Genomic DNA, 26,419 nt, shown 5'->3' with positions numbered 1-26,419 from the left:
AAATATCAATCCAGTTAACATAAGAATTTAGCCATATTCCACATTCTGTAATAGGTAGATGAGGTCACTCATTTCTTTCACCTAAAACATCTTAAAACAGATCTATTGTTAAATTTAGACTTGAAATACTGGAATACTGTGAGATACAGGAGTCAAGCACACACCAGTTTCTGCTATTGCTTGTATTCCTGCCTTCCCACATAAGCAGTCTACACTAGTATAGTTCTGGCAGGAAATAATATAACCTCAGGACAAACATAAGACAAACAGCTTCATTTCTGTAAGTATCAAGACATAGATAAAATCTCAGTTTCACGGGACCAGCACACTCTGGCATATAGCACACTAAAAAAAGCAACCCTGCAGAGAATTTAATAAAAGCCTGCAGATTTCTAGATGTACCAAATGCAGCAAGAAGTGTCAACAGTTACCCCTCCTCCAAGTAAATCTTTAAAAACAGCAAGTAAAATTACAACAACAAAAAGACACCAACCTTAAACTAATCACAAATTACTGAGAAAATTTTCGTATTATACCAATACTGCCGGATTGTTGTTCCATCTCATTTTTCTCTCCACAAAGTTTGCATGACGCATGCTAAATGAACCATCTGTAAATCCACATTTTTTCCAGCCTGTTTTGTTGTCAGCTCTCAGGGATCCTATTGTGCAATTCTCCTCCCCTCTTCCCCAAACACTTCTGCTGCTGATGCAGAGGCTGGCGGCTGCTACAGCATAATGCAGTTTTCAGTAACTATGGCAGCAATAGCTCTGGGGTGAGGCTAAATGCCTTCTGCAACAAAATCTTAAGGCTCAAATAGAGAAACTCAAGTGAAAATAACCACTGCTGCCAAAAGCTGAAATTTACCAATTTTCCCAACATCAATCAAGTTAGCAAGAAAACATCAATCAAGTTAGCACCCTCAGCCTTCTGTTTGCCTAGTGTTCAGGTCCCATTTTTCTTTTACAAATGATTTTTTCCAGGGGAAGTAGAGTTAATGATAAAGCAGAAAAAAAGATGTTGGCAAGGCACTTTGCAACCTTGCAAATCCCAGCACTGAGAGCAATCACAAGTCAGGGTTTTAAGCCTATCCACTGATATGTATTCACCCCAGCTCCATCCTCCCCCTCTACCCGTGCGCAACCCAGGGCCCTTCCTGCAGGGGCTCCAAGCATCACGCAGCTGCACGGGATCGTACATCTGCTTCTGCCTAGCACAGAGGTTCAAGCCTCTGCCTTCTCCTCCCTATAGCTAAGGGAAGAGCGATGAAGGAGATGTGAAGAGCTTGTGTTATCACCTCCCTCAGCCTCCTGAAGTAATGCCACTCACACAATCCAAAGCAAGAGTGGGAGGGGAGGCGGCAGGAACCAGAAATCAGGCCAGTCAAAACGGCTAGCAGAGCCAGAAACCTTTAGAAATAAGGAACTTTCAGAAACGTGCACACAGAGGAATCCCCCTCAGTGAAGTCACCATCAGGTGAAATATCATTTGGATTTTTGATTAGCTAGTTTGCTTATAGAAAAAGCATACCTATGCATTTTTTGTTGTTTGGCTTGTTGGGGATTTCTTAGCTTTTTTGTGCAAAATCTCATTTCTTCCATTTGCCTAAACCCCCTAAACAACAGTAAGGCAGTGACTTATTTAAGGCAACTCTTTAAATACCCTCCTTTGGCAAGGAGTCACAGACACAAGACACAGACAGGCACTCCAGTAAAGGTCACTGCTGCCTTGCTAAATTCCAGTTCAGCTGGAATTTCAGTTTATCACAGGTTTTCCCCTTATGACTTCAGTTACATACAGAATCAGTCAGTTCCCCTGCTAACTCACGACACATAATTCTGCTGTAAGTTGTAGAGTTGCTGTAATTAAACATGGTGTATTTCTCTATGAAATGAAATATTTGAGGGATCTTTTAAGAGATGCAAAAGATTTCTTTAACTTGTGTTGTAGAGCACTTAAAAATTCTCAGATGAAAGCTGTTAGCAAGAACTCAGAGTATTATTTTTACAAACATTAGTTGGACATGTTAACTATACCACATTAGAATAGTAATTGTGTTGTGTTCTCCACAATCAGATGCCATAACTAGGTGCACTGTTTCCTTTCCAGTTCAGTAGCATTTCACACATCCTTATAAGATGATTTTCTTTTCTTCTGGTTTAACAATGTTGGTATTTTTAAGGAAAGAGAGCTCAAACATGTTCCAAGCAGCTAAAATTAATTCAGTGTACTGCTATACCTCTGGACTCTAATGGAACAACTCCTGTTTTTTTTTTTCAAATCAGCAAGAGAACAAAATCAGGGTTTATATTTATATGCAGTATGGTATTAAGACAATGACAGGAGCAAGAACTTCATTATCGACTTAATTGTGGTGATGTTGTCACATGATGACTGATGCCAGTCACAAGCCTTCCGTATGTTTACTGGCATACAACAAACATCAGAAGTTTGAAGTGCTGGGGCTCTTCTGAATAGGGTGTATGAGCAAACAGCCAAGTAAAAGTACAATGAATGACACCCCCTTCTCAAGGAAAGTTTCATGCCTAAAGTTTTAATATTTGGGGGCAATGGTATAAATTTGTTTTCTTTCCGATTTCTCAAAATATTTTAACATATGATTTAAGGTTTAACTGCTAACTCAACCCATGAAAAGTAGATGAGAAAGATGTCATCATATTGTCAGCATGGGCAATAAGATTGTACGTAATCATTACCATGATATACATGTTCATATGTTCTGAAATACAAAATCCAGAAGAAAGCAAAGTACCATCAGTTCCTGACTAAAGAGTACTTTAACCCACAGAAGCCCGACAATTTCTGAATGATTTTTGTGTGCAGCTGCTGTGTTTCTTTGCATGAATGAACCATGTTCTATGCCAGGACTTCCTTTTTGGACTCTTCCATAAAGCCATTCTCTTCTCACCAGAAAAGAACCCAACTTGTCCAAGAAATTTCAATACACTAATCACAGAATCACAGAATGGTAGGGGTTGGAAGGGACCTCTGGGGATCATCTAGTCCAACCCCCCTGCCGAAGCAGGGTCGCCTGCAGCAGGCTGCATAGGACCTTGTCCAGGCGGGGTCTGAATATCTCCAGAGAAGGAGAATCCACAACCTCCCTGGGCAACCTGTTCCAGTGCTCCATCACCCTCAGAAAGAAGATCATCCTCATGTTCAGAAAGAACTTCTTATGCTTCAGTTTGTGCCCATCGCCCCTTGTCCTGTCGCTGGGCACTACTGAAAAGAGTCTGGCCCCATCCTCCTGACAACCACCCTTAAGACATTTATAAGCATTTATAAGGTCCCTTCTCAGCCTTCTTCAGGCTAAACAAGCCCAGGTCCCTCAGCCTTTCCTCGCAGGAGAGATGCACCAGTCCCCTCATCATCCTCGTAGCCCTCCGCTGGACTCTCTCCAGTGGTTCCTCATCTTTCTTGAAGTGGGGAGCCCAGAACTGAACGCAGTACTCCAGATGGGGCCTCACTAGGGCAGAGCAGAAGGGGAGGAGAACCTCCCATGACCTGCTGGATCCCACTGGCCTTCTTGGCAACCAAGGGCACACTGCTGGCTCAGGGTTAATCTGCCATCCACCAGGACACCCAGGTCCCTCTCCACAGAGCTGCTCTCCAGCAGGTCCACCCTAAGCCTGTACTGGTGCATGGGGTTGTTCCTCCCCAGGTGCAATATACTAATAAGTATTCACAGTACCTACTACTGACATAAAATTTTCTATGTTTTAGGGTTCTTATATATTGTAAATTGGTGGCAGCTTCTGTGTAAACCCCGTTGTAGTCATGGCTTTAAAATACAGGTTACACATGCAACAAAGGTGCAAACTATTTGTACAAGATCAAGTATGAATAAAGAACATAGTTTCACAGACTTGCCTATACCTCAGCTGCATGTACAGATTCTTGTTTCAATACGATAAAATCAAATTAAAGCTTGAAGCTTAGTTTGCATCTCTTCTGGAAAAAATCAGTGTAACACAGGAGAAAGACAAAGCTAAAGGGGCCAAAAAAATCAGCATGATTTAGATACATTAATATTCTTACCTTAGATCAGGAGAACATTTGTTTTCTTTGCAGTTTCTACATTTTTGACTGTAAAAATAAAAACAGGAAATCATAAAGACGTTCAAAAAGAAGGCAAGAAAACTTCACTGAAGCCTCTTTGTAATTTTCAGTAGAGGAAGACTAAGATGCAGATTGCTACCAGCTGGGAGAGCATCAAGCACTGTCAAGCAAGAGGGGGGAGACAGAGGGAGAAACACACACATAGTTTGCCCTATTTGTATATTTCCATCTAAGCATCTCTTTTGGACAGAGACAAGACCATGCACTAGGTGGACTTTTTACTGATGAGCAAATAAGCACTCCTTGTAGTCCACTCACTCCTGTATTACTGTTCACAAAGTACCTCAGACACACCTTTCAGTACTTGACACTGAATTTTCTTTCCACAAAAGCTGGACATGAGAGACTACATATGTTTAATTTTATTCTCATATTATAGATCTTAGGCTAGATGTCTCAGTCATCCTACATGAGCAAAACTACTTGTCTGTACTGAAATACAGGGTTACTGGATACTGTAAAGGAAGGCTGAGTGGATCAATTCAGTTTACCTTTGCTAAAAAACAGTTCAAGAGGAAAAAGAGACCACTGGCTTATGTAAAGTTAAAGACAACTAATATTAGACATGGTTTATAGCTTATTCCTTTAAGAGATGGACATTCATAAAAATCAAGCGAATGCAATACCATAACGCTTTTCATTTTCACTGAAGTAACCATCTGAAACACTCTAGTGAAGTACGAGAGTAATGTTACGCAATGTAATATGCATAGCAATGTCCAAGAGATTAAAAAATTGATCAGCACAAACAAAACTGCTATCTGACCATGGTCTGGAAAAAATAAATCAGAAATGTTCTTCAGTTTTGTACAGGTTAAAATGGTGAAGACCAAGTGCAATTCTGTGCTAAATTGCTCACAATGGTTCAGGATTTCTGCAGGTTTTTCTAGGACCATCAACAAATTTCTGTGACAAAAACTCCACCTCTGATGTCTGTACTCATGTAAAGAGCAACTTGTATCTACTTTTGAAGGTCATTAGACAAACACTTATTTTTTAAATTCTTTGTAATTTTTATAAAGAAAATAACAGCAGTGATGTATAAAATGTACCTCAGTAAAGAAACAAAATGAAATACCATTTTGTATAGAAAGGTATCACTGCAGCAAATGAAAAGCAAATGCAGAGATTAGACACATTCAAAGGAACATACAGAAACACACTATCCAAGGTGGAAAGTAAGCCACTTGACTAGAAGTATTAAGAGCTGTTCAAAACAGAGAAAACATTTTATGCTTATAAAAACAAGATGAGATGCTTCCTCTAGAAAGAGATAAAAGTTTCTCAGTATGTCACCACACCAAAAACACTCTATCAAGAAGCAGAACTATCAACAGACATGAATGAGAAGATAGCTATTTCTTGCCTTTAACAGGTCAATTGAATGCGCCAGGCTGAGAGGAATTGAAAAAGAGAAAGAACCCAATTACATTTAATTCCGTGAAATTCTGTTTTCCATGTTATGACCCGAAACACAAGAGATATCTTCATTCATTTTCCTGATACACATTAGTCACTGCCTTCATCACCCCAATCCTTTCCCTTTCAGAAAGGCTCTGCCATGAAAAGCATACTCTAGACACTGTGAGTATGAGCAGTTCAACATTTTGGAAGCAGTCTATGACTTATTTACTGTTCAGTTTAAAAAAAGAGAGAATCACAATGGCTCAATGAGGACTTGAACTAAAGGGAATTTACGAACAAACAAACCTTCTGATTTCCACAACAAATTAGCAGGGAAACTGAACTGGTAATAATTAGCTTGGCTAAATCATGATTCATATCTAGAAAAGTCCATTCTGTGCACTGAAGTAAAAATATTGTAAAAATCATAATTAGCTCATAAATCAAAACAGCTATAATGCAGATGTGCAAGTGAATTGAGTTAAAGCTGTCTGACAGTCTTACGCAAGGCATTTTCTTAATTGTGCATCAATATTCATTGTGCATCAATAAATAACTTTTCAGGTTTGTTGCCTGGATATCATAAGACTATATATTAGTCAGTTGGCTAATGTATTTTCTTGGACACTTTTATTTGATCACTTGAAAACACGGTGGGACCTATTCTATATACAGCTTACTTTTGTCTGAACCAAGTCTTGGTTGCAGACCTAATGCAACATAAGAAATTGCTTGTTTGTTTGTTTTCAAACTTACTTGTTAAGAGAAGAAAGGATATAGTGAGGAGAATGAGTGCAACTTCCATCCAAGTTGAGCCAGTCCAAAGCTCCACAACTCAGAATGGGTGGAGTTTCATTAATCTACACAACACAACATAAGAACAGAAGGAAAAAATATCACAGCAACCCAGGAACTTCCAAGTTATCATTAAAACATTTGTTGCTAATTACTGTGTGCAATGCTTCATGATACCTCCCATGTGAGTTCATAATCCCACTTACACTTCTGCTTAGTCTTTGATAATTTGCAAAATTGCTAGGTATTTGTTACTGAGTACACCTCTTCTTGTAGCTCTGTTTTAATGTACTGCATGTTTCATTAATCAAGAAATTAAGAATGAAAACAAATGGAAGTTAAGCCCCTTATGTCAACTACAGAAGTGAGCACAAAAGGGCTGTTGAGCAGAAAGTTTAAAACATTACTATATGAAAATAGGTTGATTCTTGCCAATATCAGTTGGTAATATGGTTATATCCTAAACCAGAAAATTTGCATTCTTTAAGTTAGTTTTTTTAGTTATATATACCAGTCATTTTAAGAATTATCTCATTTGTTTGAAATATTATTGAACTAGCTGACCAAATAATATCTTGCAGTAGTTAATTCCTGAGATCAACATACCAAGAAATATTTTATATACTTCTTATGTATATAGAAATTAATGTACTTCTGATGTATGTAAAAATTAAGCTCTTTCAGCATCAACAATACTCAAGCACTTAATCCCCTAAATTTTCCATTTCTTCTAGTATACCTCATTCAGGATGGTGAAGTGACAGAGAAAGAAGATAATTCAGAAAATAATCAAATATGGAAAGATTCTTAACTGGTCTTTTCACTGTAGCATTCTGCCTTTCTGTTTCAATCCTACCACAGTCATGACTAGAAATAGGAAATACTAAATTATTCAAGGGATCTGCATCATCTTTTGCTAAGCACATCTGAAAGAAGTGCTAGTGTCCTCCCACAAAAGGTTTAGTGTCATTACAGACCATTAGATGGAGGAAATGAAGCAAGTGAATACGATGATGAGAAGAAATATTATCTATATCAGGCTTGCTTTTAAGAGGGAAAATAATTAGGAAAATCAATGAAGAATTAGGGAAGGAAAATACAGTTTTAGAACTTACTGATCTTCTTTGTCTTAAGATAGCAGCTTCTGCTGGGTGATTGAATCTAAATTTATGAGACTTGCCAAGGACTACAAGGGCCCCTGTAAACAAAAATTAATTAGAACTCTACAGAGACATAATTCATTAAACAGCCAGTCTCTAGAATGTTAGCAGTTTCTCAACTCTAGTATATAGACTATCGTATATACAAACTCCTAGAGAATAATATGTTAAAAGAAAAAAAATATTCTGACCAACAGCTTTCTGACCATCACAGAGCAGAGAACTATTTTTAAAATTTGCCATTGTATGACAGCAGAGTTATCATTCTGTAATGACAGCAATCCAAGAAACTAATCTCAGAGAATTCTGCAAACTCAACATAACAGTAAATTCCCTCTTAATACTGAAGACCAGCGTGACTTCATACCAAAAACATAACCAAACAACTGATGGAAACTTGTTTTACACTGTCTTTTTAAGAATCCAGATGACTGCAAGTTCCCTGAAACTGATTGTTGGGGGTTTTTTTAATTTTAAACAACCTGAAAATATGTGAGCCTGTTCCATTTCATCCTAGCTTATTCACCATAGCCTATAACTCAGTGGCTAGTACCCTCCACCTAACTGCACTGTGACAAAGTTGAAGGTCATTTCAAGCATATTTCGTAACTGCCAAAACACCCCGCCAGTGGTCAGCTGGCTTAGAGCTAGTCCCACTACTTTCCACAACAGTGCCTTGACTACAGGTCTTCTCTTTTCAGAAGGCTACAGACTACTGCTGCCAAAAGTGGTCTTAATATTATCACCTATGTCTTCATTTTATTTTCTGTGTGGTTGTTAATGTTCAGTCTGGAAGTTCTAGTCATGGATCACACCTTATGGTGCTAGGCAGCAGTAGGAGACTGAGAGATACATTTCTTAGATCTGCATGAGTTCCATAAATCCTTGTCTCTAAGCTCCAGAGGTAAGCTGAGTACAATAGCGGATTCCCAGAAAAAGTAAGCCTTACCTTGTGACAGACGACATGATCTAGTGACTTCACATCCATTCACAGTGCAGTGTGCGCCCTGAACTGGTCGCAGTGTCACAATCCCACAATTGTTGTCTATCATACAATGATCCCTTTCAATCCATCGTCCCTGCAAAACTACAGTGTATAGATTTGCTTTCACTGCTTGAAGGGGTTGGGTTAGCACTGTTTTCCTCAGAATGAAGTACCACGCACTGTTCGACACTATGACTACATACTTCATACCTCAGAGAACTATGTCAAGTGCAGAATAAGGAGAATAAATTGTCTTCTTTGACTGTTAGCCAAGTACTCAACCACATGTAAAAACTTTACTTGATTGAAAATAGTGAGACTGCTGTTTTAAACTACTTCTGGTTCTGGAAAACTATACGTTACTTTCTGAATTTGTAAGCTGATGTGCAAATTCTTCTATTGTGCTGAATTTTCTTATTGCTATTATGGCATTTATTGTTTATATTTTACTAACCTAGTGGAGGAAAATAATCAAACTTAACCAAACTTAGTAGAACTAACCAAAGCTGAGATTCTACAAAGTTTCCAATTTCAGTATGAAGTTTCAACTCTCTATCATAATTCGTAGCTCTTGAGATTGACTGTTAAAATTAAGAGCAGAAATGAAATGAAATAAAAAATATTCTGAATCATTTGGATTTTATATCTAAAATACTCTGTCCAAGCAAATTTGAAAAGAATTTTCAATGTCTCATGATGACTTGTGCCACTAGTTTGGGATAGAACATACCAAGATTTGGATGTTGGATGAAGATATTTTTAAACTCTAGTGTAGCATTTCACAAGTGGGAAGAAAGTTCTGAAGAGATCTCAATTAGGCCAAGACCATTGACTCTTTGACCTCTCAAATAAAAACAAAAACTAACTGAAAGTTTTTAGCCAACTTAAACAATTATTCACTTCTACCTAGCATCTTCTATAAAGAAAGCTGACAAACAGAAACATTACCTAGCTATGACACATGACAAATGTGAACCTCTTGGTTTGAGCTGACCATATCATAAAATGAATTGTAATATCGCTTTCTTACCAATGTCTTGATCTTGGTCTGAATCACTTCTTCCAATTTTGGTTGTTCCTTCCTAAAACAAGAAAAGAACTAATTTAAAAGTCGATTACTGAAAATGGATAATATATAATAATTAAAAAAAACTTCGGTACAGCATCTTAGCAAATACCAGAAATAAATCACCCCTGAATGACTGAATTGTTTAGACCAAACTCTATCTACTACTTTGTAATAATTGAAACTGCTGTCCCCCATAGCGATGCAACTACTTCTTATCCTGCATCTATGTCAGCTGCTCTTATTACGACTCCAGCAGATGAAGTAACCCTCAGTGGATGATTTTTGGACTGTGCTCGAGACAAATATTTTTAATATGAACACATGTTCTGATGATTTGAACTTTTACAGTGAGACTTGTTCTTTGCAGAAATAAGAAAATTCTTTTTATAAATAACGATGCAGGAAGAAAGAAGCTGCAAAATGATTCTTCAGTTAACCACGCTTTTCAGATATAAAAGTAACAGAATTCCTATTTTGTAAGGGAACTGTGTCATAGATTATGAATTCTTCAACTAACTACTAAAGAAGAACTTTTTCCCAAAACTTAAATGACATTTATAAAAAATCTTCTTGATAATTATGGTATATAGGCAAGTTCCCAAACGTGAAGATTCAATAACTTCACAGAAAAGAACTGCCTAGGAACAAAAGTCTCCAGAACAAGCAGACTTGAACAATATTATGCGCCAGTGTCCCGGTTTTGTCTGGGATAGAGTTCGTTTTCCTCCCAGAAGCTGCTGTGTTTTGGATTTAGCACCAGAAGAACGCTGATAATACACTGATGGTTTTAGTTGTTGCTAAGAAATCAAGGACTTTTTTTCCAGTTTCCCATATTCAGCAAATGAGCAGGTGGGAGGAAGCACAGCCAGGCAGCCAGCCCAAGCTGGCTAATAGAAATACTCCATACCATAGACATAATGCTCAAAATATTAATGGGGGTTGGCCGGGGGGCAGGAACTCCTTCTTTGCTGTGAATTCAGCTCTCTTTTTTCTATGAGTTTAAACTTTTTCAGGAGTTTTGTGACTGCTGCTCAGGGTTTGGCTGCGGATCGGTCATTGGGCAGTGAGAAGAAATTGCATTGTATGTTGCTTGTTTTGCATATTCTATTATTATTGTTGTTGCTATTATTATTCCCTTTGTTGTCTTATTAAACTGTATTTCTCTCAAACCACAGGTACAACTAAAAATTGCATCTGAGAGCAAAGGTACAGATATGATACAAGCAAACTAACTCAACTTAAAGAGAAAACAAAACAAAAATAGCAATAACCCAGGCCCGTGTCGATTTCATTTTTTCAAATGCTATTACAGAGCTAATAATTTAAATATTTATACTCTTTCCTAATATAATATTGAGTATTCCGCCTGAAACGATTGCACAACTTCACTTAACATATTGAGGTACACCTTCATGTCTGTTGAAGTGCTTTTACATTGTTACCCTCTTCTGGTAGCGTTCCCTGACAAAGAGTAGAATTCCCAAGGCACATTAAAGAACCATACAGAGTAAGACTGTTTTCCCTTTTCAGTTTTGGGAGTACTCCAACTTTCAAAAAAGTCTGTGAAATATATATTTCTCTAAAACAATATAACCAAATCCCATATTTTTAAGCTGTGCAAAAAGGTCCGTTTAATTATAGGGAAAACATATATTTTTGTTAACGAAAGCCAGAAAAAAGAATGGAATCTAAGAAAGAAAGGTTCTTTAAGCATAGGCACAGCATTGATTAGTGCAATTAATGCTATGGAATATCAAGAGACTAAGAGTAACACAATATTTATTCTACATGAACTAAAGACTGCTGCCATGACCTCTCTCTAGAGAGAGAGGTAAAGTAAATGTAAAGTGCTGTTATATGTTGAAGCCCTAATATGTAAGGAACCACTAATGTTTTACCTTCTTGCTGTTCAGATGAAGGTAATAGACACCAGAGTCTAAAAGATGCAAAGCACAAAGAAAACAAAAGGCAGCATCTAGGAGCAAAGAAAGAGCGGACAAAGATGTTAGTGTGACGGAGAGACACGAATGACTTCAGAAGGTGACCCTTCAAACTAGGTTTCTCCATTAAAATTAATATCTTTAAATTACTTTCAATTGTTGTCAAAATTAGTATGTGAAAATATTTGCGGTTTCCAAAATGGCACATAATGGAAAAACATTTAAGTAGTAGCAATTACTTTTAATGAATATTTAATGTTAATGTAGGATTGAGTAGTTCAAGCTACACGTTGATCAGCATTGGACATTATTATTTGGTCCCTAATTATTACCTGGTACAACGTCTTTGTGCTGGCATGAGAAAAATTAGTAAGGTTTCTCTTTCAACATGATAAAGAATGTCAGGATTTCTCTTTCAAATATTTGTCGTGGCTTTTTAACAGGGGGGGGGGAAAAAATCCTGTGTCCCTAAACTATATCAAGTGGCACAAAACCTAGATTTGGATTAAGATATTTTATTAGTAGACAGATACGTGATTTTCAACCATATTTAACATATTTTTCATTAATCAGTGCACCTCTGTAGAGCTGCCTATCCATCATACCTTTTATGTTAAAAGTCTTAATATTTCAGTAATTTCCATTCATTTAAACATTAAAAAGCTGAAGTCCAGCTTAACACTGTCATATTAAAAAAAAAAAAAATCCCCTAAAACTATTTGACCTAGCCATGCACATCACAAGCTGCAACATGGAGTAATACACATACAATGTTATGAAAGTTTCTTGGTGAAAACCTTGCCTTAAATGTCCAGCTACATAGCAAAACTATATGTATGTGGCCAGGACTTCTACCCGATCCTGAAAAATAGCCACTCAAGTGGGATCACAAGAAATTAGCATTCAAGCCACACATCTGGAATCTACTTGGCAGGCCTGGTAGGGTTAAAAGAGCAATATACAGAAATCTTTGCCAAAGCGAGCTTATGCTTGTTAAAGTTTACTTTTATCTTTGATGCATGCATATACAAGTATTCCAGTCTCAAGTATATAAGTACATAGTAAAATCTGGACCAGTATGTCTGGTATACTTTAAGCACCACCTTTTATGTTTACATACATACGCATGCATGCACTTCTGTCCTTCATGCTTTGTGGACAAACTACTAATGCCTAATTTGAGTATTTTTCTTTGCTCATAATACATTATTAAACAGTTTCCACACACATTCATAAGAGGTCAATTTAGTATTCCATATATGAATTCTTCTCCTCCTCCATTTTCATGTACGCTTTTCTGCTTTTTTTCCCCATTATCTGTATCTTGTGGGCTGTGCCCTTTACTTTTTAGACAGCTGTTGTTGTAATGCCACCTTAACCACTCTCTGTTTCTAAAGAAAACACGTGTTTTCAAATTCAATGGAAGAATAAGACAAGTGACAGTATCTCACCCTGAGATGATACAGCACCACTCCTGTGCTGAGGATATCATCATCCATGGCCATTAGATGAGGTAAACTCGAATCTATTGTTACTCCAGCTTTTTCTTTGTTGATGTCCACACTGTATTCTTCCATGATGGCTTTCCTGTCTGTCCACTTATTTGTCCAGTCTTTGGTCAACTGCTCAATCTTAAAGAATAGGAGAGGAAACTGTTTCACTTCCTAAGCAGGTTAATTTTTCTCACACATAGATTTCTTCAGAAAGAAAAGCTTTTATTTTTCCAGTTATTGGATGCAAAATTTTTTCATCAGTTGCAATGCAGATGTATTCCTAATTGCAGTACACTTCTGTGGCAACAAAAACATTGGGTAAAAACTGTACCACCACCTAGACAAGCAGATTTAATCTATCAAAGACTCATTCCCAAAATGTCAGAAAGATATATGATGATGCTAACTAGTTCTTTTGCCCGTCTTTGAGCAAAACTTAAAAGTCAGATTTCAAAAACCTTTCCAGGTCACCAGTGATCAAATCCTCTTAGTAATTTGGTGACTGCCCAATAACTTCCTTTGAATAAATTGGAAGAGTTTAATCTTAGACGAGAGAGGCTCTGTATAATGAATTACTGTGATATATTGAGACAGCTTTGAGATTGTGCAGACTTAGGGATACGCGATGTAAAGTATCTCATTGAGGACATAAGACTTCCATCACAAATTGGTAGAGAGTGCCCAACATGCATTAAGGATAGCAGTTTCCTGCATATTCAGAACAAACAGGAAAGGATTAGGACAATAACATTTTCACTGTGGTTTCAGAACTATGGCAATGCTACTCCCCCTAGCCCAGTGAAAGAGGAGAGAGTTACAGCATCAAATAGATCATACACACCTTCATTTCATTCTGAAGAACCAGCTCGGTCAGATTTCCGTCCCTGTCATCGCTCCAAGAAGGACTCAAATTCCTCTGTACAAACAACAGCCACCAAGATCTACATGTTACTTTCCTTATTCACAACCGGCAGGTGTGTTCTTTCACTCTCCAGGATTATAAGGAGATGAACTCAGGAGAAGGAAAGACAGTAGCATCTATTCTAGCACCTAGCCTACATCACTCTAGCTATTGCATGCAAGTTTTTGTGAAGAACTGGTGAAAGAGCATTAACAGAGAGATACTTCTGTGTAAATAAATCCTGGACTGTAGTCCAGTCTCTCCCAGCAAAACATGCTCTCCACGGCATGGAAAACTAAGACGCTATTATTATTCCAAAGGAGAAAAACACAAAGAGTGTTAAGCTGTACTGTGAGGGCTCCCAGATGTTCACGACTTCTTTTGGGGGACAGAGTGAGCAGGCAGGGTGAAACTTCCGAAATACTGTTGAGATCTACTAGTTCACTTCTTTGTGAAAGAGGATTGTAACAAGTCTTGTAGGGAAATTACACTGATGACTAATATTTTATACTGTCTTGGTGTTTCCATATCCCTACAAATAAAATATTTCTATTTCACACTATTTCTGGACAACAAAACCATCCAACTCCACGAAAGACAGGCAAGGAAATCCTTTCTAATCATTACACAACTGCTTATACTTCAGGGTTATCAATGTAATGCCAGAAAAAGGAGAAATGACAGAAATGCAGTTAGCCTCCAGTTACAATAAACATGCAAAGATAAACAGGTAAGATGAAAGTAAGATACTGTAGCTACGTAAAGCACCATTAGAACTGCAGTTGGGAAGTATTCCTACGTACCAGTTCAAAGCTCATCAGCATAGTTTTCAACCGATCGATTTCTTCTCGCAGTTCTCTGATCAGTTTTACATTTGCGTCCTGAAATATTGAGACACAGGCATTGGAAAAATCATTCTTCAAAAAATTCTAGCTAAAGAAATCAATGCAGAGCTGTTCCAAGAACCAGGAGGAGAGGAGAACAGGCACACTCACAGCAGTACTCCTTGCTCTACTCTGCCAGGCCCCTTGGATGTACTGCCTAGGCACAGGTGGTTCCCATCTTTGACAGGTTCTCTTTTCTCATATCATAAAGATTGTTCCCTCTCTTTTCTGAACACAGACCTGCCATAATATTTGTTCCCATCATGGCAATAGCTGGATACATCACTGCTTTTATGGATTTACCTTCAAGATAGTCCTATCAGGTCAGAAAAATACTGTGATTTCTGCCATGCAGAGGAGAAAATCAGGCTAGAGGAGACTAAGTCAGAATGTCACCAACCATGGTATTAAAAGCCCTTGCAGCTGATACACAAAGCATTTCCTGCCTGCTTATGTGGATGCAGTTACCTCATTGTCAGAGTAAGCATCTCTGCACAGGCAGTTTCTGGAAATCTGCTTTTTGCAGACAGTTCAGGGAAATTCTTCAATCAAGAGTCAACTTTCTCTGGACTGCCAGTGACTCTTTGGCTCAGGTCAATTTGCAGTGAGGGGAAGGTGGCAACTAGCTGAAGGGATGGAGTTAAGGGTCTAGCATGGACTGTGCAAGAGAGTGATGGGCACACAACTTGGGAGGCTGAGAGGCCGTATGCAACAAGAGGCTAACCCAGGAGGACTGTGTTTACTTATCTGTGGCCTGTCATAGATTTGAGAAGTGCTGCTGCCAAAACCAAACACACTATTGCTGCCACCAGTGAAGTCTAAAAACTAGTTACAGGCACTGGTAATATGGATGCAAATTAAATTTTGGAAACCTTGGATTAGAAGGGTGTCCTTCTGCCTAAGATTTAACAGAGTATTGTTAGGAAAGCAAATAAATGAAGTACATCTCTAAGATTCTATCCTTTTATCTACGGATAAAATCTTGATACACTCAGATGAAATCACAAAAGAACTACAATGTCAACTGCTCAAAGATTAGGAAATACTGGAATCAAGCCTTTTTTTGAAACCTTAATTCAATCTCCTTAAATGGATACACTGTGATTCAGTCCTTAAATTACATGATCACTGCATCACTAAGGCAGCCTCATGCAGAATACCAGAAGAATGCAGTTAAAGAGCAGTAATTCAAGAGTTATATTTCTAGCATGTGTGATCACAGATCTTGATTATTATGTGCTATTTGAATTTTGCTGTGAAGACAGACAGAATTATGCATTTCCCTATGGATTTTTTAATGCCAGTTCTCATCACTGTAGTGTCTAAAACCTCCACAGCTGCTAATCAATCTGTTTTAAAAGCATGTCTTTGATTGGGAGAGTTTATGTTTTTCCCATTTGATAAAAGTGGACTGGGGGTAAGAGTGGAAAATGAGGAACAAGCAGACACTGGAAGTTTGCTTTAAGCACCTGGCATTGAACAAGAATGCTGTAGCAGGGTCAGCGACAGAATCCAGTCCTCCAAGGCAGCGTCAGACACTCCCCTTAATATCCCCTGCCACCTTTTAACTTGTGCAGCCTGCGAAGGACCCCTATGAATCTGCCATACAGTCAGAGTCCACACCTGGAACAGACCTATTTTGGGCAATGAATGAAGCTGGGGTTCTGTGGCAAAAATCCTTCCCATGTATTTAAAGGCTTCATCATTTTGTGTATTGAAAAGAAGGCAAATTGAGACTACATAGGCTACCTTAGGCCTGGCATATTAACTTTTGAATTCTTGACTTTGCAACCTTAACAGAGTTCATTTAACATGTCAAAAGGAAGGGCTGCAAGGGTTATGCACTTAGAGTAACAGATTAAATAGTAACAAATAATCCTAACAGATCTGTAACTCTGCTGATATTTAGGATAAAGACAGGGTAAACATACTTGTCATAACAATTCAAAGAGAAGGAGGGTGAAACACAATGTACAGAGATGAAGAATGTAAAATAGGTGGGAAACGCTAAATGGGTTAAGCTGCAAGGGATCAAAGAAATTATTTCTGTAATATTCAGGCGCCTATTTAGCTCTCATTAACATGGGAAAAAGAGGTATGAATTTTATTCAGAGAGCAGATATAGTGAATAAATATTAAATAATACAACACAACAAAACAGAAAAAGAATTAAAAGCAGAACTCAAGGCCTCACCTCATTCACTCTGGGCTTGTTAATAATATTTTTGGCATTTGAAGCATATCTCAAGGTACTCATGGTTTCATTGTAGCTGGAGCTGGCAGGAGAGATAGCTACAGACAGAAAGCAAGTAGAAAAGAAACACTATTTTAAAAAGTAATCAGCTTAATGCATTACTTTTCAAAAAAGGTGGATTTTTAAAATCTTGCTTCGTTAAAAAACAAAACCAAAAATATCCTTAGGGATATTTCACCAAGCTCAAAAGAGTGTCTTCTCAAGATTGTATTTAGACTGAATATATCACTTTAAATCAAAGCTATAACCTTGGAAAGACTCTTAAGCTTAACTTCATGCACAATCAGCATGCCTTTTCATTTCCTTGAGTAGCCTGTGAAGTATTTATGAAAATCTTAACAAGGACAGATTCTGAGTGATATAGCTGTCTTCTCACTGCAGTAGAGATGTGTTTTAAGGGGGTAATGTAGTGCAAAATATTAACAATGAATAGAAACCAAACTCACTGGCAATCATAATGGTCTTGGAGTTGCCCCCTAGACTGTCCTTCAGAAGCCAGGTGAGGATGGAATCACGGTATGGGATGTAAGCCGGTCGTCTGGTCCCACTGACACTGCCTGTGGATGGACTGTCTGCATGACTGCTCTCCCCTTCACTTGTTATGGTGTTTATGCTCTGGCAGCTGCTGAACATCTGTGAATTTTGTGCTGAAAGAGAAATACCACACAACTCAGGAAAGGGATTATCTTTTTCTGTCATGGCTATTTAATTTTCTTAGATGTCATTACAGTTTATGAAGACACCACACAGCTGTTCTGTTCAGCTTTTTGTTGTAAATATAGATAAACACTAAGACACAGCACATGGTGAGCGAATCCTATGCTTTTATCACTACCCTTCCCTTCAATATAACGAACACTGGTGCTTACCTAAAGTGGAGATGACAATTCCAAGTGTAACTAATGACTTGTTAATATTGGCACCTTCAGTAATTCGATCTTTACAGTAACTGGGATCAGCTCTTTCACTGTAGCATACAAGCATGGAAAAGACAGTGCAAACCAAACAAAAATGCTTAGTTATTAACATACAATCAATACTAAAACATTATGTATTTTCCTGACATACAAGAAAACAGAAATTGCAAGCTTTGCAATTAAAAAAACATATGCTTTGAATACCTTGCACTGCTCTTTGGTTCAGAAAGTCCTAGCAACCATGAGCAAAGGCTGTTAGCTCAGACTACTGTTAAAGGCCCATGAAAACATAAATTCAAGCTTGAACTGGGCAACTCAAGTGGTTCTGAACTAAAAAAAACTGACTTCACAACTCTGCAAGGGTTGCCTGGCTCAGTGCGAAAGTCTGTACATCCCCTCAATACTACTTTCTCCACTGAGACATGCGTGGCGATTCATGTTCTTGAGAAAGAAAAATGTCCTGTTCTCGAACTCTTCGATAACTCTTCAGCACAACTTCCATCTTTCTGTTTTGTCACATCCAGCATAACCACATGTTCCTCACTGAAATGCATAGCTAAGATCAGAGACTTAGGAACTTTTGGAACATGAACAACATAAGCAGTGAGGTATGACTGTGTTCACCTGCCCATGCTAGGCAGCCAGGAGGAATATATTCCTTTTTTTCTCCCTCTTTTCAAGCTCAGATTTGGTAATTCCACCAACAGCTACTGGTAAAGCCACTTCAGAATACAGAGTTGAATGGAATTACCTTTGATGTATGCAACAGCACAGTATTGGATCTGAGGACCCAAGAATTCCCTTCCCCAATGAAATCCAATACCCAGTACAGAAGAACAGTTGACAGAGACAATATCAGCTCAATATTCCTTGTTACTGTATAAAAAAGTCAGGCTTATTGTTATTTTAACAAAGTTTTAAAATATTAAATTTCATCTTTTAAGGCAGTACTACCAGCATCTTCAGTGAAAATTACTTTTTTGCCCCTCAGTATATTATTACCTGCCTGCAAGGTCCACTAAGTTGATCTTGCTTGCAATTTCAGAGGGGAGATTGTTCTCCAATGTAGCCTGAAGAAAAAAATATAAACAAGGAAGATTATTCCTCTTAACTAATCAATGAAAATAAAATAGATGTGCTCTTTTGTTTGAAACTGAGTTGTACATATGACTGCCTCACTGCCTTTCTTTGTGACCCTGACCCAGTGACTATGTTCAAACCATTAACTCAACAGCTTTCTCACCCAACAGAGAAACTACCCTCTTATGCCGATTTCCTCTTTAAAAAAAAACCCTTTACCGCCTAGCGACTGTGAAAGTCTTTCTTGCAGATCTTGCAGTTATTTTCCACTAATGTATTCCAAAGATCTTTTGTGAAACTACTGAAAAATACCCCAAAACGTTCTGTGATTACAGGATGTTAGAAGTGTGAGATAGAAAAGGTCTATTGGATCACTGAACTACTTCCCTGCCAGGGAAGGATATAATTCCTCCGGAAAAATGGTGCATTGTCTCTGAGAGGGTACTGAATGCCAAATGCTGAAGAGATGAGCACATGTGAAAAGCTGGACAGATACAAAATTTGGCAAGTGTTAAACTAATGTTGTACTTCAACTAAGGATCCTAAATAAGTGTGACAAAACATAACTTCAAACACATTCACACTTAATTTTTACAGCATCCTAGAAGTATTGCATTTCAAAGGGCTGATAAAAACGCTAAACATTTCTTTTTACAGTGACTCTTTGGCATCACTTCTGACTATAAGCATGCATAAAGGAATAAGAATACTTCAGTAAACACTCAACACATCAGGTGGTGTAGGAAGTGTAACACATCTGCAGTGTGTTCCAAAGGAAATAAGTAACAGCTTCTATCGAGATTATTACCAACAGCACAAAACGGCGACAAGTAAACAATGCACAACACATTGAACAATGCTTTTTGAGAGTGAAGAGAAAAGGAAGTTGGATTATTTTTAGCTAACCTGAGTGTAGTGGATGGTGAAGATAGCATGGGATCTGCTGCTGGCATTGTGGATATGTGTAGCTGCTGTGATTCTAGAAAGAAGAACAAACCATTCAGTTACAAAGGCCTATTTCCTTGTATTCAGGGAAAGCAAAAATAACAAAAACAGCAGATAAATGAAGATTAGTAATGTGAAACTTGGAGAATATGGTAGGCTGTATTCTTGGATCTGATCACAAAATATTTGACAGAGGACCTGGAAGGGTAGAAACCAAGGGTCAGTTAGAGGCGTTTTTGTCCACCAGCAGCACTCTGAAGAAATATCTTAAAGCAGCCTTAAAGCACAGGTGTAAGGTGTTGCGTAAGTGTAGAACACAGCAGAGAAGTACAGCCAGGAACAGCATTGTACAGCTCACCCCCAACACCACTGACTGTACTAACCCAGTACATTTTCTCCATATTGTCCCCATTTTTATTTCTCAGCACTTCAAAGGGTCTGAACAGCTTCATACACCACTCCTGGGGCTCCCTCTGTCACAGGGCTGATACAGTAGTTTTACACTTTTAGAGAAATCCAATGAGATTAGCCAGTCTAACTCGAATGAGTACCAAATTAATACTGTAATTCACTCGTGTATCACTTGCTTGGCTTTACCCTGTGGACAGACCAGTCGTCCGCCTCTAGCCCTCTGACCCACTGCACTCTGGCTAGCAGGTACCAGGCAGTGGAGGAGGAAAAGCAGTGGCACTCTCTCACAGTCTTCGTAACACAAACTTTTGGAAATTCTATTTCTTTGTTGTTGTTTTGATTAGACAAACCCAAAGAAAGCAGGGTTTCTGCCTAGGGCAGAAGCCAGGTCACAGTTCTTTTCCTTTGTCACTCTTGTAGCTTGCCTTGAATATCAGCTATATGTGCAGCCTTTAGCATCTGTTTTGCCAAGTTTACCCTCAACAACAGCAGGCAATTTTAGTAGTGCAGACAAGGACTGTGGAAACACGTTTTTGTTACAAGCCCGGCTGTTGGAGTACTGCAGAGACCAGTTGAGAGCCACAGCTTTGTGAACGCTGCTGAGGGCCTGCCACAGAAGTCCAAAGTCAGGACTCTCCTCCCTATTGCTCTCTGTTTCCCACACCTCCACAGCCCTGTGACGGGGCGCTGCCAAAAGCTACAGGCAGTCTAGTGCATCATGGCTGTAAGTGAGCCTAAGGTGAGGAAGCAGAAGAACGTGAACTAGTCTCCAGATGTCGGAAGAGGAAGACAAACAATTAGGTAAAAGGCAGAAGACAGCAAACAGCTCTACAGGGGGCAGAAAATATAAGCGAACAGCACTGAAGCTTATAAAGCAAAAGAGAAATAGGAAGTGCTCCAGGATTTGGAGGAGAAAGTGTTAGTATTCGCTTCTCTCCTCTGACAATACACGGGGTAACTGGAGCATAAGTTCACATCTGAACTGCTCACACCCATGTGAGCATTTTTATGGGACAATGTATGTGCTAGTTTTTCACATATTCTATTTCATCATGGCATGTGGTGTACATTTTAATATTTTCAACTGTTCTAATAATATTATCTATATTCATTGGTTTTTGCTTTATACAGCACCAAGGCTATGCCTTTGGAAATCTGTGTTTCCTGCATTTTAAAAATTTTATTCTTAAGCATTTGAGACTGAGTCTTGCAAAGTGTCAAGAAAAAAAATAAATAGCAGCACTGAGAGTTACAACAGAAATAATGATTGCATGTTGAAAATCATATTTGTTTGTTTTATAATGGACAGCGCAGGGCTGGAGATGGCCTGATAAAATCAACTGGCAGAAAAAATGCCTTCAGTAAACTCTGCTTGTTGTTGGTACAGGAGCTGCCCTCTTGCCCATGAAAGGCACCAGTCATGTTCAAGGGGAGCTTCCCCTCCTATCTTTCCTGTATACTCAGACCTGGAGCAGTCATGCCTCATCTGCTCCTCTCCTGCCTCCAGCCATATGGGGCAATTACAACCTGCTCCCCACCTTTTTATTCCTAGGACCTTGCTGATGTTTATTTGGCATTATTTCCCAGACTGCAGAGATTTTAAATTGGTTTGTTTGCATTTATAGTGTTCTAATAAATACTCTGCAGAGTATTTCATAAAAATAAAGACTATAGGTAAACAGGAGTTTCCTGTATATTCCAAATAAGTTTGTAAAAAGTTATTCAGAAGAAGAAGGTGCTTGGTTTCATGCAAATGACAAAGTTTGAAGCTTCAGCATCACAAAAACTTATACACAAAATATTGAACCTCTGATTTTATTTTCTCTACACCTTTGATTTCCTTACCAATGAGACAACTGTAGGATTACACTAGTAGACAGACTAGAATTTTGTTGTTGTTCTGAAAAGTCTCTTACCATAGAGCTGCAGTTATTGATTGCTACAAGCAGAAGCAGCAAAACTTAATCCTACTGTACCTTCTATGTTTTTGTGATAATGCAGCTTAGTTTTTATTAATTTCCCAGCATCACTGATATTTCAAAATGTCGACCTCTCTTATGATAAAACTTAGTATCAATTTTAGAACTGTGATTTGTATTTGGAGGATCCCTTCAAATATAACTCTTTTCCATCACTGTAATAGCAGTTGTATTGATATCCAAGGCTCCCTGTCAAAAAAGTAAAAAAGTATCTTGACTAATGAGAGCTGAAATCATTGGCTCCACTGGTGTGCCAATTCCTACAGTTCTCTTGTAGCACACATGCATGATTTGGACTAAGAACCTGAAAAATTACTTATCAAAAATTAAAACAAATAATTATACACTAAATAGTTTTAGAAATTAAATAAAAATACACTGTGTTTTGAGCAGTTTCAAATCACTAAGTTACACTAACAAGTGAGTTGAAAGCTATACGGTCTAAAGGGTCATAAGCAAGTGGAGGAGAGAAGTGGAATTCTGTTTACAGCAAAACGTTTTCCTGGCATGCATTTTTTATCCCAGACAGATGGTTGAATTTTGTGTGGAAGTCAGCAAGGGATCAGTTTTGAAGAAACAACTCCATGAATGATTATAGTTTTTACTGTGGATACTGAGGATACGTAACATCTTATGTGTAGGTCATGTGCAGGATCAGCAAATCTGACATCCTGTCATGACAAAACATTGGCAACAGTGTCAGTAAAATAAACATCAATGAAATCAACACTTGGGGAAAGAAGTGTTAAATAAATATGGAGCTGGTTTGTTTTATAAAATACCTTTTAGCTATTCCTTCTTCTAGAAGTTCTACAACTTGCTTGTAGTCCGTAACTAAATGTTGAGTCAATCCTGACAAAGATTTAAAAAAGGTTAAATGCATATTTTTCTCAGGAAGTTTCAGCCAGTTTACCCGACAATTTACCCAACATCAGGAGCATAAGGATATGGTATGCCAGTCTGTTCTACAAGTAGTCTCTCAACTAGAGTAAATATTTTCTTTTTTAAAAACACTGTTTTATTTTTAAAAAATGAAACACAAAATTGCAGTCCATCCTTCAGATGCAGTGACGTCAGTATAAAAAAATGACTTGACTTTCAAAGCACAGACCTCTTTCCAACTTGTCTGCACAACGATGATATTTAAAAACCAGTATAACTGAAACTCCGTAAGAAATTTTCAGCTATGTCACTGCTACTAATTGGGTACAGATCCTGTAAAGCAGCTTTTTGCCACTGCCTCTGGATAATGGCTCTGCTCACACAACTAACAGAATTGGGAACTAAACTCTGAATATTTACCATTTACTTAACTAGGCTTCAGCCTGTAACAATTAGGAATCTTCACACTCTTTTCCCCAGAAGGCACCCAAATCACAGAATGTTTGGGGTTGGAAGGGACCTCTGTGGGTCATCTAGTCCAACCCCCGTGCCAAAGCAGGGTCACCTACAGCAGGCTGCACAGGACCTTGTCCAGGTGGGTCTTGAGTATCTCCAATGAAGGAGACTCCACAACCTCCCTGGGCAGCCTGTTCCAGTGCTCCGTCACCCTCAGAGGGAAGAAGTTCTTCCTCATGTTCAGACGGAACTTCCTGTGCTTCAGTTTGTGCCTATTGCCCATTGCCCCTTGTCCTGTCGCTGGGCACCATTGAAAAGAGTTTGGCCCCATCCTCCTGACACCCACCCTTCAGATATTTGTAAGTATATATTAGGTCCCCTCTCAGCCTTCTCTTCTTCACACTGAACAAGCCCAGCTCCCTCAGCCTTTCCTCATAGGAGAGATGCTCCAGTCCCCCAGTCATCTTCGTAGCCCTCCGCTGGACTCTCTCCAGTAGCTCCTCATCTTTCTTGAACTGAGGAGCCCAGAAATAATGATACGAAACATCTGGCCTTTTCATACCTGCTGCTTTCAGGTTTGTTTTTTACTTTTTCTTAAATTTGATTTTATTTTTAAGGGGGAGAACCCCCGCTGAAAACCAACTATGGCAGCAATGCACTGCAGAGCCCACTGTGTGGAGGGGTGGCTAGCGGAGGGCACTCAGTGGCCACGCTGCCAGCCCCTTGCCAAATACATCTTCCCACAGGCACACAGGATTAACCGCCACAGGCTTGTGTCTTGCGTAAACCCAGTTTAGTATGCCTTGCTTGCATTTTATGGTGATGATTAGTTATCATTTGTACTGCAGTGGCTCCTGAAAAAACACCTGAGATGTGGAAGTAAGCCTTCGTCACACAATCCCCAGTAAAACACTCCTTTGCAGAATGCTTTATCTCACAGCTGGAATCCAGGGCTACTTCTGCCCCCCCGCACTTATTTCGGTTTGGTTTGTATTACTGCAGGCCACAAAAGTGTGGATGAAGGCAGAGTACTGAAAAATGTGATTTATTTGGATCAAATAAATTCTCTACTGCTGGAATTTAAGTCAAGATGAATACAAAATTCATCAAGACTGAAATAAGTACTTCTGACATTGTTAGAGTCTATCCTTATATGACAGCAGCTTGCTTAACTTAAATAAAAGCTAAATCTAAGCCAAAGATGGGAATTTTAGTCCTTTAATAAGTGATACACTTAAAAAAAAAAGATTTTTGGATCACCCACACTTTTAAAAAAACCCTAACTATAGTGTGCATGCATGCACACTCACACACACACAAAGTATAGGATGATTTTCGAACAAAAGCATTTCTTCTGCTCTCTAGTGTCTCTTTATAATACATTAATTCCAGAAGACATCACATTTTCCATTTGAGAACGAGGCCCATTATTTTTCCAACAGCACTCGAATCTTCAAAGTTCAGAATCTGGAAACTATTGCATATTGTTTTCCCAGACCTTTTTTTGGGGTCTTGTTTAACTGCACAAAAATCCAGTTATAAAATGGAGGCATGGAAGGAATTCTTACCTGCCTACATTTCCCTAAGTACTGGAATAGCAAATCTAGCACTGCATTCAAAACATTTAGTTTTTCAGTAAGGTCAGTGACATATTGTAAATGTTGTTTGAAAAGAAATGACAAAGTGTTCTGTTGGCTGCTAGAAAAAGAAAGGTCATTTTCAAGTTCCATAGAAAGATCAAAAACACTCGTCTAGAAATCTGCCTTGGAGTAAGAAAGGATCTCCCCCAGAAATTTGTCTCAGAGTAACAAAACAGATTGCATCATTTCCTGATTTAAGAGAGGCTGATTCCTTAACAGTGCAACCATCTGTGAGGGAGAAGTTTGAAATTATTCCAACCCAAAGCACTGAAACACTTTCAGCATTTTAAAGGCTACAATCTCACAGCCTTTACGTGGAAAAATGATGGGCTGGAAACTATTCAAAATACTTAAGAGTTCAGAGCTGGGACTTCCTGAGTGGATTTGCAAATGGAAAATGCATCTAAGCATCCTTAAGGGGGTTAAGTTTTCTGATTTTCCTCTCTGTTCTTCATCCAGTGCTAACTGTACTCTGGATATCACTGACACCAACAACACAAGTGACAAACCAATGGTACACTGGGGAGCTCCTGATTGAAGTCAGCAAACCTTAAAATTGCTAATGGCTTGCAAGAAGTATGATGCAAATACAGATGCTAGTCCTTAACATACTGGATCTATGGGAAATAATGGAAAATTTCTGAACTGTGCTGATGTTCACCATTTTTCTTTCTCCCATACAGCAAATTGCCTGGAAGGGGAATACAAAACAAGCTCCCCTTCTACTAAGCTTGCTGATAATTCTTATCTCAGTCATCTAGCTATTGGAAACAATATTCTTGTGCTCTGATCCTGCACAGAGAGACTACATATAAAAGTGCTAAATACTGCTTCAGCACATAGAAGGCCCTCACTACAGAGATCAGCAATTGTTGACTGCAGCAATATATTACTGCAGTGGAGAAGGGCATTTTGTACCAGTGTTGTGAACCACCTCATTTTCTTGAAATTGATGTTATTGAAATCAAGCTGACTGTACTCCTCACCTGCGTTCAAAAGACTTCTGGACTTTCTCACAGTTGCTTGTTTTTGATGTGAGCTAATGAGTGCTATTCCAAAAGGAGCTAGGCAATCACATCTTCTT

At 38.5% G+C, this 26,419-nt stretch overlaps 1 protein-coding gene across 3 annotated transcripts in view; it reads right to left on the bottom strand.

The window, feature by feature from the left end:
* Positions 1-26,419, bottom strand: part of STARD9 (StAR related lipid transfer domain containing 9) — a 120,353-nt gene that overhangs the window by 28,960 nt on the left and 64,974 nt on the right. For 2 of the 3 annotated variants that reach the window (XM_075427414.1, XM_075427415.1), the window contains exons 8-21: positions 23,140-23,209; positions 19,929-20,001; positions 18,945-19,012; positions 17,895-17,992; positions 17,472-17,672; positions 16,966-17,063; positions 14,691-14,768; positions 13,828-13,902; positions 12,945-13,124; positions 9,515-9,566; positions 8,449-8,586; positions 7,455-7,537; positions 6,301-6,404; positions 4,060-4,107 (exon numbers count right to left, since the gene is read on the bottom strand). In XM_075427414.1, coding sequence (XP_075283529.1) covers positions 4,060-4,107; positions 6,301-6,404; positions 7,455-7,537; positions 8,449-8,586; positions 9,515-9,566; positions 12,945-13,124; positions 13,828-13,902; positions 14,691-14,768; positions 16,966-17,063; positions 17,472-17,672; positions 17,895-17,992; positions 18,945-19,012; positions 19,929-20,001; positions 23,140-23,209 — 1,366 coding nt within the window. Of the gene's footprint in view, positions 1-4,059; positions 4,108-6,300; positions 6,405-7,454; positions 7,538-8,448; positions 8,587-9,514; positions 9,567-12,944; positions 13,125-13,827; positions 13,903-14,690; positions 14,769-16,965; positions 17,064-17,471; positions 17,673-17,894; positions 17,993-18,944; positions 19,013-19,928; positions 20,002-23,139; positions 23,210-26,419 lie in introns of those variants that run through there. The other variant, XM_075427416.1, reaches the window with a different exon arrangement.

This window comes from Opisthocomus hoazin, chromosome 7 (assembly GCF_030867145.1).
Source record: "Opisthocomus hoazin isolate bOpiHoa1 chromosome 7, bOpiHoa1.hap1, whole genome shotgun sequence".
NCBI lineage: Eukaryota > Metazoa > Chordata > Aves > Opisthocomiformes > Opisthocomidae > Opisthocomus > Opisthocomus hoazin.
This window is presented reverse-complemented; position numbering and strand designations above follow the sequence as displayed.